The sequence below is a fragment of the Lemur catta genome, chromosome 4, assembly GCF_020740605.2.
Source record: "Lemur catta isolate mLemCat1 chromosome 4, mLemCat1.pri, whole genome shotgun sequence".
Lineage (NCBI taxonomy): Eukaryota > Metazoa > Chordata > Mammalia > Primates > Lemuridae > Lemur > Lemur catta.
In genome coordinates, this window is record NC_059131.1 from 47,254,086 (window position 1) to 47,270,170 (window position 16,085).

At 34.9% G+C, this 16,085-nt stretch overlaps 1 protein-coding gene across 4 annotated transcripts in view; it reads right to left on the minus strand.

Annotated features, from left to right (window-relative positions):
* XPO1 (exportin 1) overlaps positions 1-16,085 on the minus strand; it is a 44,987-nt gene that overhangs the window by 14,164 nt on the left and 14,738 nt on the right. For all 4 annotated transcript variants that reach the window (XM_045549684.1, XM_045549685.1, XM_045549686.1 and 1 more), the window contains 5 exons: positions 3,475-3,536; positions 3,210-3,254; positions 1,887-2,068; positions 970-1,018; positions 774-893 (listed from right to left, as the gene is read on the minus strand). In XM_045549684.1, coding sequence (XP_045405640.1) covers positions 774-893; positions 970-1,018; positions 1,887-2,068; positions 3,210-3,254; positions 3,475-3,536 — 458 coding nt within the window. The remainder of the gene's footprint in view (positions 1-773; positions 894-969; positions 1,019-1,886; positions 2,069-3,209; positions 3,255-3,474; positions 3,537-16,085) is intronic.

The following is a 16,085-nucleotide window of genomic DNA, read 5'->3' on the forward strand; positions in this document are numbered from 1 at the left end:
ACCAATTAAATACATAGTTTATTCATTACACCCAACAAGAAAACATCTAGAAAGATAATACAACCAATTGGTAATGGGATAGCTCTGGAAGAACAATTTAGGCATTACGTGATACTGATTTAAATCATCAAGTAAAAATGTAGGCTTTTTGTTTCTGTACAAATTACTTTTTTTTTTTTTGAGACATGGTCTCACTCTGTTGCCTGGGCTAGAGTGAATGCCGTGGCATCAGCCTAGCTCACAACCACCTCAAACTCCTGGGCTTAAGCGATCCTCCTGCCTCAGCCTCCCCAGTAGCTGGGACTACAGGCATGCACCACCATGCCTGGCTAATTTTTTCTATATATATTTTTTTAGTTGGCCAGATAATTTCTTTCTATTTTTAGTAGAGACGGGGTCTCGCTCTTGCTCAGGCTGGTCTCGAACTCCTGACCTTGAGCGATCCACCCGCCTTAGCCTCCCAGAGTGCTAGGATTACAGGCGTGAGCCACTGCACCCAGCCTGTACAAATCACTTAACCTCACTATAACTTAGATACTCAACTAAAAGGTGGCAATCTAATTAAATCCTTTACAGTTGTTCAAACTGAATTCATGAAATTACCTGCCATAAGTAGCACAATCATCAGATTTTAAAACTCATTTCAAACAATTACTAGCTGTAATATGGAAATGTTCTTTTTTTCATTATGGCTTTAAATGCAGAAGAGCTTTACAAGTGAAAATATATGTGGCTATTCAGTGATAAACATAACTGATATGTATTAATTCTACCTTATAAATTAATGTGCTGATTAACTTGGTCTCAAAAATATATCCCAGTGGGATCCAGTTCAGAAATCTGAGCAATGTTTCCAAGGTTGCATGTACAAGTGGAGCATTTTGAGAATTTTCCTGTAACAAAAATATAACTGTAAATAATTGTTTTGTTGTAACTGTCATTTTAAAAAGTGAAATCAAAAGCACTTACCATCACAAACTGACACAGTTGAAATATTTGTGAGAATTCATTGCACATGCTAAAAGAAAATAGATCAGATTTTGAGGACACATACAAATAAATATCACAATTATTTACATACTAATAATAAAAATGATTAAAATATCAGCAATCTGCTTAGCAAAGATTCGAGCAACTTCTATTAAACACATTTAAAATACCAATAACATCACCAAAGCTATCAAACCGTTAAAACTATAATCACTCTTTTAAAACTCTCCTATAAAATCGGCTACAAGAGCACATAATTTCATTTCTGAGGAGTTGGGTGTTTTGTCATCCTTACTCTTATCACGTCAATCAATCTAGTGTCTTTAATAGAGATACTTAAAACTCTCCAAAATAAAAGGCAGTAGATACATCTAAATTCCTATATGTGCATTTGTAATAAACCATAGGAAAAATTGTAAATTCTTTAGCTGGTCTGAATACATAAGGCAAAACTTAGCTGTATTCCTAAAGACTAGGACAAATGCTTATTATTAAATGGAAGAAGTACCATGTACCTATAGTTTATCATGGCTGTTTACTATTAAGGGGAGTATGTCCTGTTCCCAGTGTTAGATATAGAGAACTGACAAGAAACAGAGATAATAATAATTTAGTTTGGACACAAATCATTCACTTAGAACCTATTATATTAAAATCTCACCATGTAAAACAAATCCTCCAGAAGTATTACATCTCAAAACAATTCACATAATTTCAACCCTCCAGATTTAGATCATTAGGCCCATTATACGACTGTTTCTTAATTTGTAATCAAAAAATACAAGTAACTTAATTATTACTAATCATACTTCCTTAAATATTTACAATTTACTTCCAAATTACTTGAAAGAGTTTGAGATACTACTTTAAAATTCTAGAGCAAAATCATCACTTGCCTGTCTTTTAAATGTTTAGCTTTCACTTGGGTTATCTGTCCACTAGAAAAATCAAATACTTCTTCACTCAAGAGTTTAAGAATAACCATATTATTCTGACAAAGACTTTCACTGGTCCTACTTGCTCCAACAATGTCACTGATAAAAGTTGGCCAGTGTTTGGGCCATTCTTGTTTCAGTATCTAAAAAACGACATGAAATGTTAGTTTCATTTCAAGTTTCAAAGGCAAATAAAACAATCTACAAAGAAATTATGTACTAATAAATGCAAATACCAATCACTTTTCATTTGCTCCCCTCCTTATTAAGGCAGGAAATGTGCCACCCGCTGTTCCATACTGGGTAGAAAATAAAACATAGATAAAAATCCTGTCATACATACCCCATGACCCTTTTTCAATTATCTTAATTAAAGGTCTATTCTCGCTCTACTGTGTATTCATATCAATATTTGCCTGACAGATATATGTAAATTATCCTAGGAGACTCAAAGATCTAACTATTGGTGATAAAGACAGATTTTTATTGGATGAAATCTGTGCCTCGAAATACAGTAGGCTTTGGACACATAAGTTTAGGAAAAGGAGGCACTGCAACCAAGGATTGAATAATCTTTTACCAAAACTCTGATGGACTGCCTTAGCTTTCTACATTTATGTTGTATAGTAGGGATTTCCTAGATATTCTCTAACAGGACCCCCCTTCTTTATACTCTCCTCCCTCTCCCCACTTCAGACCCAGGCTAACAAAAGAAAGCTCTCAAGTATAACAGCCAGTAAAATCAGTGAATACACAAATGTTTTGGGAAACCCAATGTTTCCAAAACTTATTTAAATAAAAAGGCATGATTTTTTGCCTCATACACTAATGAACGTTCTCTAGAAAATTGTGTGATACCACAGAAAAAAGGTAAACATAAAAATTCTCACTTTAGACTATATGCAAAGTTTGCAGAAGACTAAGTATGGATATCAATTAGAAGGATGCAGACATCAAAGGATTGAGAGAGATCACACAGAAAGGAAACATGCACAGAACCAGGCAGATGAAAAAATTTGAGAATCCAACAGAGCCTAATCCACACTGGACCCATGTAATAAATGATAGGTTTAACATTATGATTCCTACCACATCAAATTTACAAATTCAAATGCTACAAAGCAGGTCACCTATTATTATAGTTATTGTTAGACTACCACTACTACTGCAAAATATTAGTCTACTTTATTTCATAAAGTAAGTTTGACCAGTTTCTTCAAATAACAAGCACAATTGAAGCATATCATTCTGCTGAGGAAAACAGTGAGTTAAGTTAAAGCTTACCTGAACAAGTATCATATTTAATTTCCCAATATACACCTTTTCTTTCTAAGGGAGGAAAAAGATTAAATTAAACAAGGGCCTAAAGTGGGTATAACAACAAATAGCTAAAGCACAGGCAATCCTCTTAAGAAACAAATGATTACAGCTCTACTGTAAATGATTGTGCATATATGTTTGTGGGTCTTTGACAGAAGTTGGTTCTAGTTAAGACTCAATATTTAAATAATTTTATGCTCTCACAATAATCTCCAAAAAAAACTCTTACCTCCACACAAGTTGGGTCAGATGACGTCTTGATAATGAGGCCAACAACATATTTTTTTATTCCTATTAAAAAAAATTGCACATAATGGATAAAAAAAAAGTTTAACACTTTTATAAGAGCATGCTAACAAATCTTCAGAACCAAAGGCTGGGGGAAGACAGGGTAAAATTAGGTAATACACTCTAACCCCATTACCAATCTTGGCATTTTTTTAAAAATGCCAATAAATTTAGTGTACTATTCATACTTTAAAAAATTTTTGGTTATTCATTAACTTCTAATAGAATACAGGTTTAACAATTACTAACTACTGTCTTCTAAGATACTCTTCAATTCTACACCAGTAAAGTACATCAACCTGTGATTTTAAAAATATACCTCATGGAACCAATAAGAATTGTTCACTTAAATAAACAGATACATCAAATAATTTTTATGGGTTAAAAGTTTATATTACCATTTTTCAATTTATTTTAATTGTAACATTAAGCAAACACTAAAAATATGTTTAATCCCCCCATATACACACATAATGTAGGAAAAATATCGAGTTAGGAAAAAGCTTTTGTTTCTAATGCTCCTAAAGCTCTTCACTTAAGGATACCTTAAAGGTATAACCTACTCTTGCCTTTGATTTTAATCTGCATCATTCAGAATTTGTTGAGCATCTACTATCTGATGAGTCAAACTGTCGCAGAATATTCAATTTTTAGAAAAACCGTTGAAGAAAATTAGTGTGGTGTACCTACATCAACACAGCCAAAGGATCTGAGACAGCATCCACAAGTGAACAAATTAATATTTTCTACAATGTAGAATTAAGGACTATCAATACTCTCACATCTGTTCAATTTAGGCTTTGGAACCAAATGAGTTTAGTTATGAAGATTTTTAGTTTTTTGAGCTTCCTGAATTTTAGAAATGCAGATAAGGATTTGGAGTTTGTCCCAAGCCCCATCTAACAAATTTGGAATGTCGTACTCAAATTTTCATTGAGAAGGAAATTGCTAAAGGAGTATACCCATTATGAGTAGCAGGAAATATACCCAACTCAAAGGCAAAAAAATGGTTATGTGATTGTAAAACTACCTTAATATAGTTAACTTCATGAGCTCAAGTATTAAATTCAGTCTTTTAAACTATGGTTCCCCTTCCATTGGCACTTGGAAATACAATTTTTATTACTGTGTGTGATGAAACTGGCCATTTTTTCCAATGTCCCAAATAAAAACAAAACAAATTTTTAAAAAACACTAATTATGAAAACACTTTCCTAATTGCAGAAAAATTTTATTAATACAATAAAGCCAAACAAGAGTTATTTATTTATATAATGAAAATCTAATGTTAAGTAATGTCAATGTGCATGGTAATTTTATGCTACAAACATATATAATCAATGTGTGAATGCAAACTATCTTGTTTATATTAAGAAGTCAGGTAAAAAGTCAGGCAAAAAGTAGTAACTTGCAAAGAGGCATCAATGAGTGCTAAAACCAATGGGCAGACATTTGAAGAGGAATGAAATATCTGCATAGTCCCAAATTATCTTCCCAAGATATGTCTCAATTATGAAGGGAAAAATCATTAATTCTTGTAAACTAAAAACAAGCAGGCACCATCATAATAATGAAGTGATAAAAGTTAATAATAAATGAGCAATAAGACATATGTTGACAACATGGACCCTTTCATATGGTAAACTGAGAAAGACATAAAATCACTTCTGTGGTAGTCTCGCCAAAAAATGTGGACACTCAATCTAAACATGAGAAAACACACAAATCCAAACACACACATTCGACACAACAACAGAGCAGAACTCATAAAAATTGTCAAAGACAAGAAAAAGAACAATTAAGAACTATCACAGATTAGGAGACTAATGAAATACAACTATATGTAATATAGAACAGAAGAAAGACATTAGAGGGAAAACTTGTGAATTTTAAATTAGGTCTGTAGTTACTACTACTGAACCAACATTAATTTTTTTGGCTTTGAATTATAATGGTACCATGGTTATGTAAATCGTTAATATTAGGATAAACTGTTTTAAGGGTACAGGAAACTGTGTAGTCTTTCATGCAATTTTCTATTTCAAAATAACAAAAGATGCTATGTGGATACAAAAAAGTTTGGTCTACTTTTAATACAAATTTTTTAAACAAAAAATAGAGAATTTGAACACTAAGTTGTAACAATTACTCTGAGGAATTCATACAACAATCTCACTCTTATAGTTAACACTTTACTACAAATTACTTTCTATGTATCCTTAATGTCCACTAAATATAATAAAATAATTCTGGTTGTGTTGACTCTTCTGTTCTTTACAGGTAAATTGCTATCAATAAAGCCCCTAAAAAAGAAATAAAAGGATGATTCTAAAAAGTAGAATAAGCATCCCACCGTGAAATCTCTTAATACAAGTATGCATAACACATTATTTAATACAAAAACAAAAATATAGTTATTTAGCCTATTTTCAGATTAAACAACTGTCAATACAGTATTATAAAACATTTAGTAGCTTTATCCTATATCTTCCATAAGGAACAAGATGATGTAAAAGTACTGAAACACAACATTTATGATTTGGAGGCTTTTCTTAGCCTCTGGGAAAAAGAAAATATGATCAACATCTCCTTCAACTCTTTCGTTACCAATTTAATCAAATAAATCTGCCCTCCCCAACTCCCGGCTGCTGACCAGTATTGGTCCTCGGCCTGTAAGGAAAAGGGCCATACAGCAGGGGGTGAGCAGCAGGCAAGCAAACAAAGCTCCATCTGTATTTACAGCCTGAGCTGCCTCCTGTCAGATCAGTGGAGGCATTAGATTCTCATAGACCTTCGAACCCTACTGTAAACTGTGCATGTGAGGGATCTAGGTTGTGCACTCCTTATGAGAATCTAATGCCTGATGATCTGAGGTGGAGCTGAGGCACTGATGCAAGCACTGGGGAGTGGCTGCAAATATAGATTTATCATGAGCAGATGGTTTTGACTGCACAATAAATGTAATGCACTTGAATCATCCTAAAATGATAGCCCCACCCCCATCCATGGAAAAATTGTCTTCCATGAAACCAGACCCTGGTGCAAAAAAGGTTGGGGACTGTTGAATTAAAGTACCTTTTCCCTCCTTTCAGAGGCTTCTAAAATTCACTTGTAGCAAGGAACAGTGGCCACAGGATCTTGTCCTTCTTTCCTCTTCAAAATTTTCATTAATGATCATGGTTTATAATCTGTTTTTCAGAATGGGACTATTCCTATTTCAAGGGAGTAAAGGGGACTAGGAAACTCTTCCCTTGTTTGAAAATTAAAAGCTTGGCCAGGCATAGGGGCTCACGCCTATAATCCCAGCACTTTCAAAGGCCAAAGGGGAGAATTGCTCAAGGCCAGGAGTTCAAGACCAGCCTGGCCAACACAGCTGAGACCATGTCTCTAACCTCCCCCCCAAAAAAAACTTAGCCTGGGATGGTGGCACATGCCATCTACTCAGGAGGACTACTTGAGCCCAGGAGTTCAAGGTTACAAGGAGCTATGACCGTGCCACTGCACTCCAGCCTGAGCAACCAAGCAAGACCCTGTCAATCAATAAATAAAATTTACTTGTAGATGGGGCAAAGGGCAAAAGATGAAAACTGGGGTAAAAAATGAAATAACCAGTCAAAAACTAAAGAGTTTCTTGCACTAAAAAGTCTCAACTTAATGTCACTCTACAATCAGTACTGCTATAGCCTTTCAAACCACCAAAGCTATACATAAACCATAACTCTTTGATCAAGTACTGCTCTGCATAAAGTGTCTATGTAGATTCTCCTATTGTTAAGCACAAAGCTTATTTGATCAAGTTATCATAACTCATTTTCCAAATCCCTTCCTGATTTACCCAAAAATAAAAAAATAAAAGCAGCTCAGTTAAGAATAATTTTCCAACTGCAAACTACACTTTAAAAAAATAAAACAGCAGTGATGTAATACATATCAAAGTAGAAAGTCCAAGTGTTTATAAGTAGCAGAAATAGCTCAGCTTGTGAGATTTAACAGAAAATGATCTGAGATTTTAATCTTTTGGTCAACTATTCATAAAGCTGATGTGAAACTGGGGTATTTCTTCCAGTAGCTTTCTGAGCTCTTCCTTGGAACACTTCATATAAAATGTAGGGACAATGACATAAAAATTAAAAATATTTCAATGAAAGGTTCTCACTGAAGTTGTGTGTCTTTGTTAAGTGCTATTATCTTCCAATGGTTACTATGTCATCAGGATTTTCAATGGATTTATACACTGACTTAGCATTCTTAGAACCACACAGTGCTCCAAGAGCCTATTCTTACTAATATCAAGAAAAAAATCAAGCCATGGTGGCTCATGCCTGTAATCCTAGCACTCTGGAAGGCTGAGGCAGGAGGATAACCTGAAGTCAGGAGGAGGCCAAGACCAGTCTGAGCAAGAGTCTACACAAAACAGAAAAATCAACCGGGCAAGGTGGCGCAAGCCTGTAGTCCCGGCTACTCAGGAGGCTGAGGCACAAGCCAGGAGTTTAAGGTCGCAGTGAACTAGTCACTGCACTCTAGCCCAGGCAACAGAGTGACACCATCTCCAAAAAAGAAAAAGGAGAAGAAAGAAAAAGAGAAAAATTCACCTCCAAAGTTGGTAGACTAAACTTTCCTTCTTTCTTTCTTTCTTTTTTTATTTTGAGACAGAGTCTCACTCTGTTGCCTGGGGCTAGAGTGCCAAGGCGTCAGCCTAGCTCACAGCAACCTCAAACTCTTGGGCTTAAGCAATCCTTCTGCCTGCCTCAGCCTCCTGAGTAGCTGGGACTACAGGCATGTGTCACCATGCCTGGCTAATTTTTTTCTATATATATTTTTAGCTGTCCAGATCATTTCTTTCCATTTTTAGTAGAGACGGGGTGTCACTCTTGCTCAGGTGGGTCTCGAACTCCTGACCTCGAGCAATCCTCCCGCCTCGACCTCCCAGAGTGCTAAGGATTACAGGCATGAGCCACCGCGCCGGCTGGTAGACTAAACTTTCTAATTGCTTTTATGGAAAGTTTTTTTTTTTTTAAACCAACCATACAAAATTTATTCAAAAGATGACATACAACTGTAAAAATGCCTAACTAGTCATTAGAAGGCAGTTATGACATGTAAATTTTCTTAACCCAAGGGTTTTATGCATGTAGCCTTTATAATCCAACTATTTTCTCAATCTCAAGAAAAATTTCAAATAAAAACACAGCAATGTCAAATGGTCAATATAAACTTGTACCTGAGTATTATCAACTTTAGTAAGCTAAAAAGATGAAATTTAAATATATCCCATGATGTCTTAGAAGATGCACATATTGCAAGTTATTTAAATAGTAGTAATAATCTTGTCCCTCAGAAATGTCTTGTACATAATGGATACTTAATGACAGGGTAAAAGACATGCATTACTGAACCAGATTTTTATATGAAAGATTCACCAAAACCCATTAAAATATTGAGAACAAATCAATACAAACTGTGCCACATTCTCATGGAAACAAAACTCTACCCCCTTCAAAATTTAAGTCATTTAGGTATAAATTAATATCCTATCTAGTCAGGGACAAGTTTTTAACCAAATACAGGATTTCAACCCTATCAAGAAACAAACGCATCCCCAGATAAGTTCTTATACAGCATGAGTTAAAACGTTGCACATTCCAATTTCTCTCCTTCACAGTAGCAGATTTTCATATACAGGTTGAGCATTCCAAATTTGAAATGCTCAAATGTGAAACTTTTTGAGAACCAACCTGACACCCAAAATGGTCATTGGAGCAGTCTGGATTTGGGATGCTCAACCAATATAATGCAAATATTCCAAAATCCAAAAAAAGCCCAAAATCTGAAACACTTCTGGTCCCAAGCATTTTGGATAAGGGGCAGCCAACCTGTACCACAGAAAATGGAAAGCCTTAACTAACTATAACAAATGTAAACTACAAATGGGGCAAGGAGAAAAGAGTTCAATCCAGTACCAACCACTTTGAAATACTTCAAGTACCGCATCAATTTCACTTTAAATATTTGTTTCCTCTATAAGCTACAGAAATGTAAATCTGGTACATTCTTACCTCAACACCATAGAGAACTTAAACGTTTATCACAAACATCAGTCCATTTATACCACCAAGATTATTTTTCAGAAAGATGGTCACTAATATAGTTATCTATTGTCTTTACCTGCATGTCCAAGGTTGCAGAATATTGTTCCTACTCTTCAATGAAATCGTCATGAGAACAAAGAGCCAAAAGAAAGACAAACAGCTTAAGAATCAAGAGTTCTTAACCTAAGGTTCCCAGAGATAGGCTAGAATCAAATGATAAACTTAAGAGAAATGGATCTAAATCAATATTCGTCATTCTTAAATGGAGGTCTATGGCCTCAGATATTGAACAAGAACTCAAAGGTATGAGCAATTAAAATTTCATTAAAATTTATAGCAGCATTACTCACAATAACCCAAAGGGGAAAATAACCCCAAATGTCCATCAACAGATGAATACATAAACAAAATGTGGTATGTATGCACAATGGAATATTATCCAGCCTTCAAGAGGGAATGAAATTCTGATACATGCTGTAACATGTATGAACCTTCAAAACACATGCTAAGTCAAATAAGCCAGACACAGGACAAATACTGTGTGATTCCACTTACGTAAGGTACCCACAATAGGCAAATTCAGAGACAGAAAGTAGAACAGTGGTTACTTTGCGCTGGAGGGAGAGAGTAATGGGGAGTTATTGTTTAATGGGTATAACCTTTTAATTCGGGCTGATAAAAAAAATTCTGGAGATAAATAGTAATACATAGATATTGGCAATGTACCTAAGGCCACTAAATTACACATTTATAAAAGGTTAAAATCATAAATAGTTACATATACTTTGTAACAGCAAAAATAATTTTATTAAACATCCAACAATTTTTCCAACAGACTACCAAAAAATCAAGTTTATATGACCTATTAGCACAATCCATCCCCTTTTAAAAGTCTGTCTGTAGGTGGCTTCTGTCTCCTGTTGCTACATGGATGCAAGCTAAGGATTAAGCATTGTTAGGTCTCAAGTATAGGCCTCTTCTGGAAGTTTCACATAATCAAGATACTTGGTAGGGACCAAATTGTTATGTTAACCAGAAGCTAGTATGTAGAAATGGTAGAAAAATTGTTCCTATCCACTATATATGATGAAGAAATGTAATAGAACAGCTTGAAAATACTGTCTGGTTTCTTTTAGATATGTGTATTTAATAAGCATTATTTTTCCTTTATTATACTGAGAAAAAATGAATAGGAATGCCTGTCAGTCTCTCAAATTAGACTGATAAAAGTGTTTGTTCCCTTCTCAAACACTGTATACTGTGGGATTTCTCATGGATTTTCTTTAGACAGAAGGGCTTAAGAGCCCAGAACTTAACACTTTTTTTGAAAAATCACCAAAAAGGGAAACGATCATCTCTGTTCAATAGGGAGTAACACTATCAACTTATAATAATTATCACTGAAATAATCAACCTGTCAGGAGACTTAGAGATCACCTAGTCTTATAAATACTTTAAGGAAATTATGAAGTAGGGTTTCTGCTGTGAACTAAATACTCAAGGAGCTATGAAAAGACTAAATAACATGCGTGGGGGGAAGGGTAACACAAGCTAAGTAAATGGCACAGTAAGTTCCAAGAGCATTTACAGAAGTGAGATGATTTCTAACAATGGGTAGGAAAGTGAGTTTGAAGTGAGCTTTGAACAGCTAGAGTAAACTCCATGCTCAGGGGATAAATGAACAATGGCAGTTCTATATACAATAAATAATCAGAAATTGATGCAAAAATACCATTTGTAATAGCATGAAAAAACAAACGCTTAAGAGTGAAATCTGACGTAAGATTGTCAAAGACCACAAAACTGCTACAGTTTAAAAAAAAAAAACCTAAAAATAAATGAAGAGAGATTTTTGTTGAGATGTCAAGTCTCTCCAACTGGATCCATAGATCCAGTGCAATCTGAACCACAATTTCAGCAATTTTTGTCACCACTTGCCAGGTAATTCTAAACTTTTTATGGAAAGGCAAGGAACAGCCAAAATTTTGAAAATAAAGTTAGAGGACACTGATTTCCAGACTTAGCCCAATAATTAAGACAGTGTGGTACTAGGTTAAAGACAGGTGATGGAGTAAATGGGTTCAAACATATATGGTCAACTGATTTATCAACAGCAGGAAAGAAATTCAAGGGAAGAAATAATCTTTCCAGTAAATGGTGCTAAACATCAGAGTCTACGTGGGGAAAAAAAGTACACCTGATCCTTACCTCACACCATATGCCAAAATTAAGTAAATGAATCATAGATCTTAATGCAAGAGCTAAAACGATAAAGGTTCTAGAAGAAAACAATAGAAAAATCTTAGTGACCTTTTTGAATGACAAAGATTTCTTAAATACAACACAAAAAGGATGAACACCAGGGGAAAAAAAAAATCAATAAATTGGACTTAATATTTAAAACTTTTAAAAAGCCACCATTACAAAAATAAAAAAGCAGCTGGGCATGGTGGCTCATGACTGTAATCCTAGCAACTCACAAGGCTGAGGCAGGATGATCACTTGAGCTCAGGAGTCCAAGGCTGCAGTGTGCTTTGATCTTGTCACTGCACTCCAGCCTGAGTGTCAGAGTGAGACCCTATTTCTTAAAAAAAAAAAAAAAAGAAAGAAAAAAAGAAAGAGGGAGGGAGGGAGGAAGGGAGGAAGGAAGGAAGGAAAGAGAGAGAGAGAAAAGCCACAGAGAGAAAACACCTGCAAAACATATATTTGACACTACGCACATCTACAATACAAAGAACACTTAGATCTCAATAAGGAAACAGGCCCCCCAAAAACTGAGGAAAATAGTTGAACAGACACTTCACCAAGAACATATTGGCAAAGCAAAGAACACGTAGGGGTGAAGTGAAAGGATACACAACATTACTCATTTGGGAAACAGAAATTAAAACCACATTGAGATACCATTATATACTCACTATAACGGCCAGAATTAAAAACACTGACCATACCAAGTGTTGGCCAGGATGTGAGGCATACCCATACACTGCTGGTGAGATGGTAAAATGATACAAACATTTTGGAAAACAGTTGGGCAATTAAACATAAACCAAAACCAGCCACTGCATTCTTACTTAGCTAATCAAATAAGTGACAGCAAGCACATGGGAGGAGCAGTGAAGGAAAAAGTAATCACAAAGAGGCAGATCTTTAGTTACAGTAGTTGTTTCAGGGACGCATGCATGAGACAAAACTTACCAAAACATATGCAAGTCATTGTGTATGTCAATTATACCTCAATAAAGCTTAAAAAGTCAAATGCAAAAAATTGTAAAAGGCTAGTATAAATTAAAGGCAACACATTAAATAACTGATCTTCATTCAGTACAATAGGAGATCTTAAGCAGAAGTGACCAGATTAGTTCTGTTTTTAAAAATATCAGACTCTGTGGTGAATAAACTGTAAAGGACACATAATAAGTAGGTGTTAGCCCAGTTAGGAAGCTATTACAGAATACTCAAGATAATTTGAGACTGGTATACGGTTATTTGGCAAAATGCAGATATTTCATTTAAAAAGGCTGGCAATACGCATGCTGTTTATTCATATTCAGCACACAGGAAACACAAGGCTTTGTACACATTAATTTTAACCTCCAAAACCTTGCAATACAAACCAAAAATTTAGAGGTAAAACAGCTGCTAATTAATGTACCACGTGTGTCCCACTTCAATGGAGAGCACTAAATAAAACTTTGTGTGTCATCGGTTTTGGTCTGTCAACTTCCTAAATTAAAACATGCACCTGTACGACTAAGAAATTTCAATGGTCCAGCTACTTTTTTTTTTAAGACAGTCTCTCGTTCTGTCACCCTGGCTGGAGTGCAGTGGCTAATTCACTGCAACCTCAAACTCCTGGGCTGAAGCTATTCCCCTGCCTTAGCCTCCTAGGAAACTGGGAGTATAGGCATGTGCCACCACGCCCAGATCAATTTTGTATTTTTTGTAGAGATGAGATCTGGCTCTTGCTCAGGCTGGTCTCGGACTTCTGAGCCTCCCAGAGTGCTAGGATTACTGGCCTGAGAAACCCCACCCTGGCCCCAACTACTTTTAAATATCCAAATTTCTAAAATGTTCCAAACTTCCAATTATGACCTTATCATGTTGGACTATTTTTTTTCTTCAGAAATTCACCACTTCTCTTCAATGTCAGAAAGTTTTTATCTATTTATGAAATGATCTATAAACCATATGAATTAACAGATTAAAACATAATCCCCTTGGTTTAAATAAAAAGTATATAGAGAGAGTCATTTTTTTTCTCCAGAGAGGAACAAAGGAGGCTTTTCCCCTTTTACCATTTGAATTTTCTAAGTGCCATTTTTTTTTTAGAAAGGAATGGGAATTATCTGAATCATTACTCTGATATGTAGCTAAGAATCAACACCACTGACAATCCTAGAGTACCTTTAAGATTTCAGTGAATGACAACCCCTACTTACTTGGAAATTCTTCCACTTAACCTATCAAAATTTCCCCTTCACCTTCCTTAAATTAAAAATATTTACCATCTTTTGGCCGGGCGTGGTGGCTCACGCCTGTAATCCTAGCAATCTGGGAGGCCGAGGCAGGAGGATCGCTTGAGGTCAGGAGTTCAAGACCAGCCTGAGCAAGAGTGGGACCCCTTCTCTACTAAAAATAGAAAGAAATTAGCCAGGCGACTAAAAATAGAAACAAAAATTTAGCTGGGCGTGGTGGCAAGTGCCTGTAGTCCCAGCTATTCAGGAGGCTGAGGCAAGAGGATCCCTTGAGCCCAGGAGTTTGAGGTTGCTGTGAGCTAGGCTAACGCCATGGCATCAGGCTACCCCAGGCAACAGAACCAGACACTGTCTCAAAAAAAAAATTTTTTTTAATAAAATAAATTTACCATCTTTAGCCTGTAATAATTTAACCTGACATATTAATTACATATATATTACACATATAAGAACAAAAATATTTAGAAAGTCTTAATGCTCTTAAAGTAATGAATTAAACTGACAAACACTAACTCAGTATTAACAATACATTAACTGAATAATTATATATTGAGCACCTATAAACCAAGTAGTAAGAATGGAACAAAGACATATTATGATCCCTGATTATCACGGAGCTTATAGTTAAGGGATAGGAGGAAAGAGGAGTAAGAAAAAGAGCCAAGTATGATTTAGGGAAGGGAGAGCCTAAAACAACACATAAAAAACATAACAAATAAACAAGTATTTCTAGTCTAAAGCTAAATGAGCATCAGAGCAATGTAGCAAATTTTGTATAACACAAACCTAAATTTATTTAAATGTTTTATATGTTCCTTTCTCTTTTGTTAGTAAAATGTCTTTTTAAAAATTAAATGTCCTTACTTGCTAATTATTATCTATGTACATCTTTTACTCCTGGAAATTTCATCTTTTGTGACCCACTGGTCCAGGATACACTAAGGTATAACACACAACAAGAGACATCTAACCCAGTCAATAACTAACACACAGCCAGGGACATCTAACCCAGTCAATAATTATCACATTTTCTTGGCAAAGTTACTTTTGACAAAAGGCCCAAATTGAAAATGCCATTACTTTAAAAGGAATGTGGAAAAATTAACATATGCTATGGACAAGAACCTAAAAGTAGATAACAGAAATGCTACATTGGAAAAATCACAGAAATCTAATTTTGGCATGCTGTTTATGCAGCCAAACCTATCCTTCCTTTAAAATATACCAAGTATTTCTTTCCACTTGTATGGATGAAGCTTCCCTGAAGAGCCGAACTTGGGCATCATTCTGTTCTTTTGGCTCACGAAGCTCTGCTTATATATACCTACTTTAATGCTGATACATCATCCTTCTTTTATATACATATTATATGACATGTTGCATTTTTCCAACTATGGCACTTTGAGGTAGAGGTATATTTATATAACCTTAATACCTAACAGTACTCCATACAAAGCAGACGCACAATATATGTCCCAGGTAAGCAAATATATATGCTAAGGAAGTTCGACAAAAGTAACTATAGCTAACAAGTAGAAGACAGCTTTAAAAGGTACTATAATTATAGAAAATGAAATACAATATTTTGGAAATTATACTAATTTATGTATTTCTCATACCAAGGTTACTTAAAAATGAGTAAAAATTAACATTCAGAAATGTTATTGTATTTTGTGAAATACAAAAATCTTAAGGATAGAGAAGCCTCCCACATAGGATTAAAAAGTTGACAATGTTAAATAATGTTAAAAATAAATATGTATAAAAGAATTATAAAATTAAGATAGTATTAATCCTACAGATATCCCCAATAAAAGTCTGCTACCAAAATGACTGCCTTATTTGAATAGGTCACTATTAAATTCCTTTAAATACTGACATCTGCTATTTGTGGAAACAATGTGAATTCTACTTCAGTGTAAAAAAAAAAAGCAAGCCTCAAAGTAGCAATAAATTTCTCAGTTTGGGGGGGAAAAATTTAATAT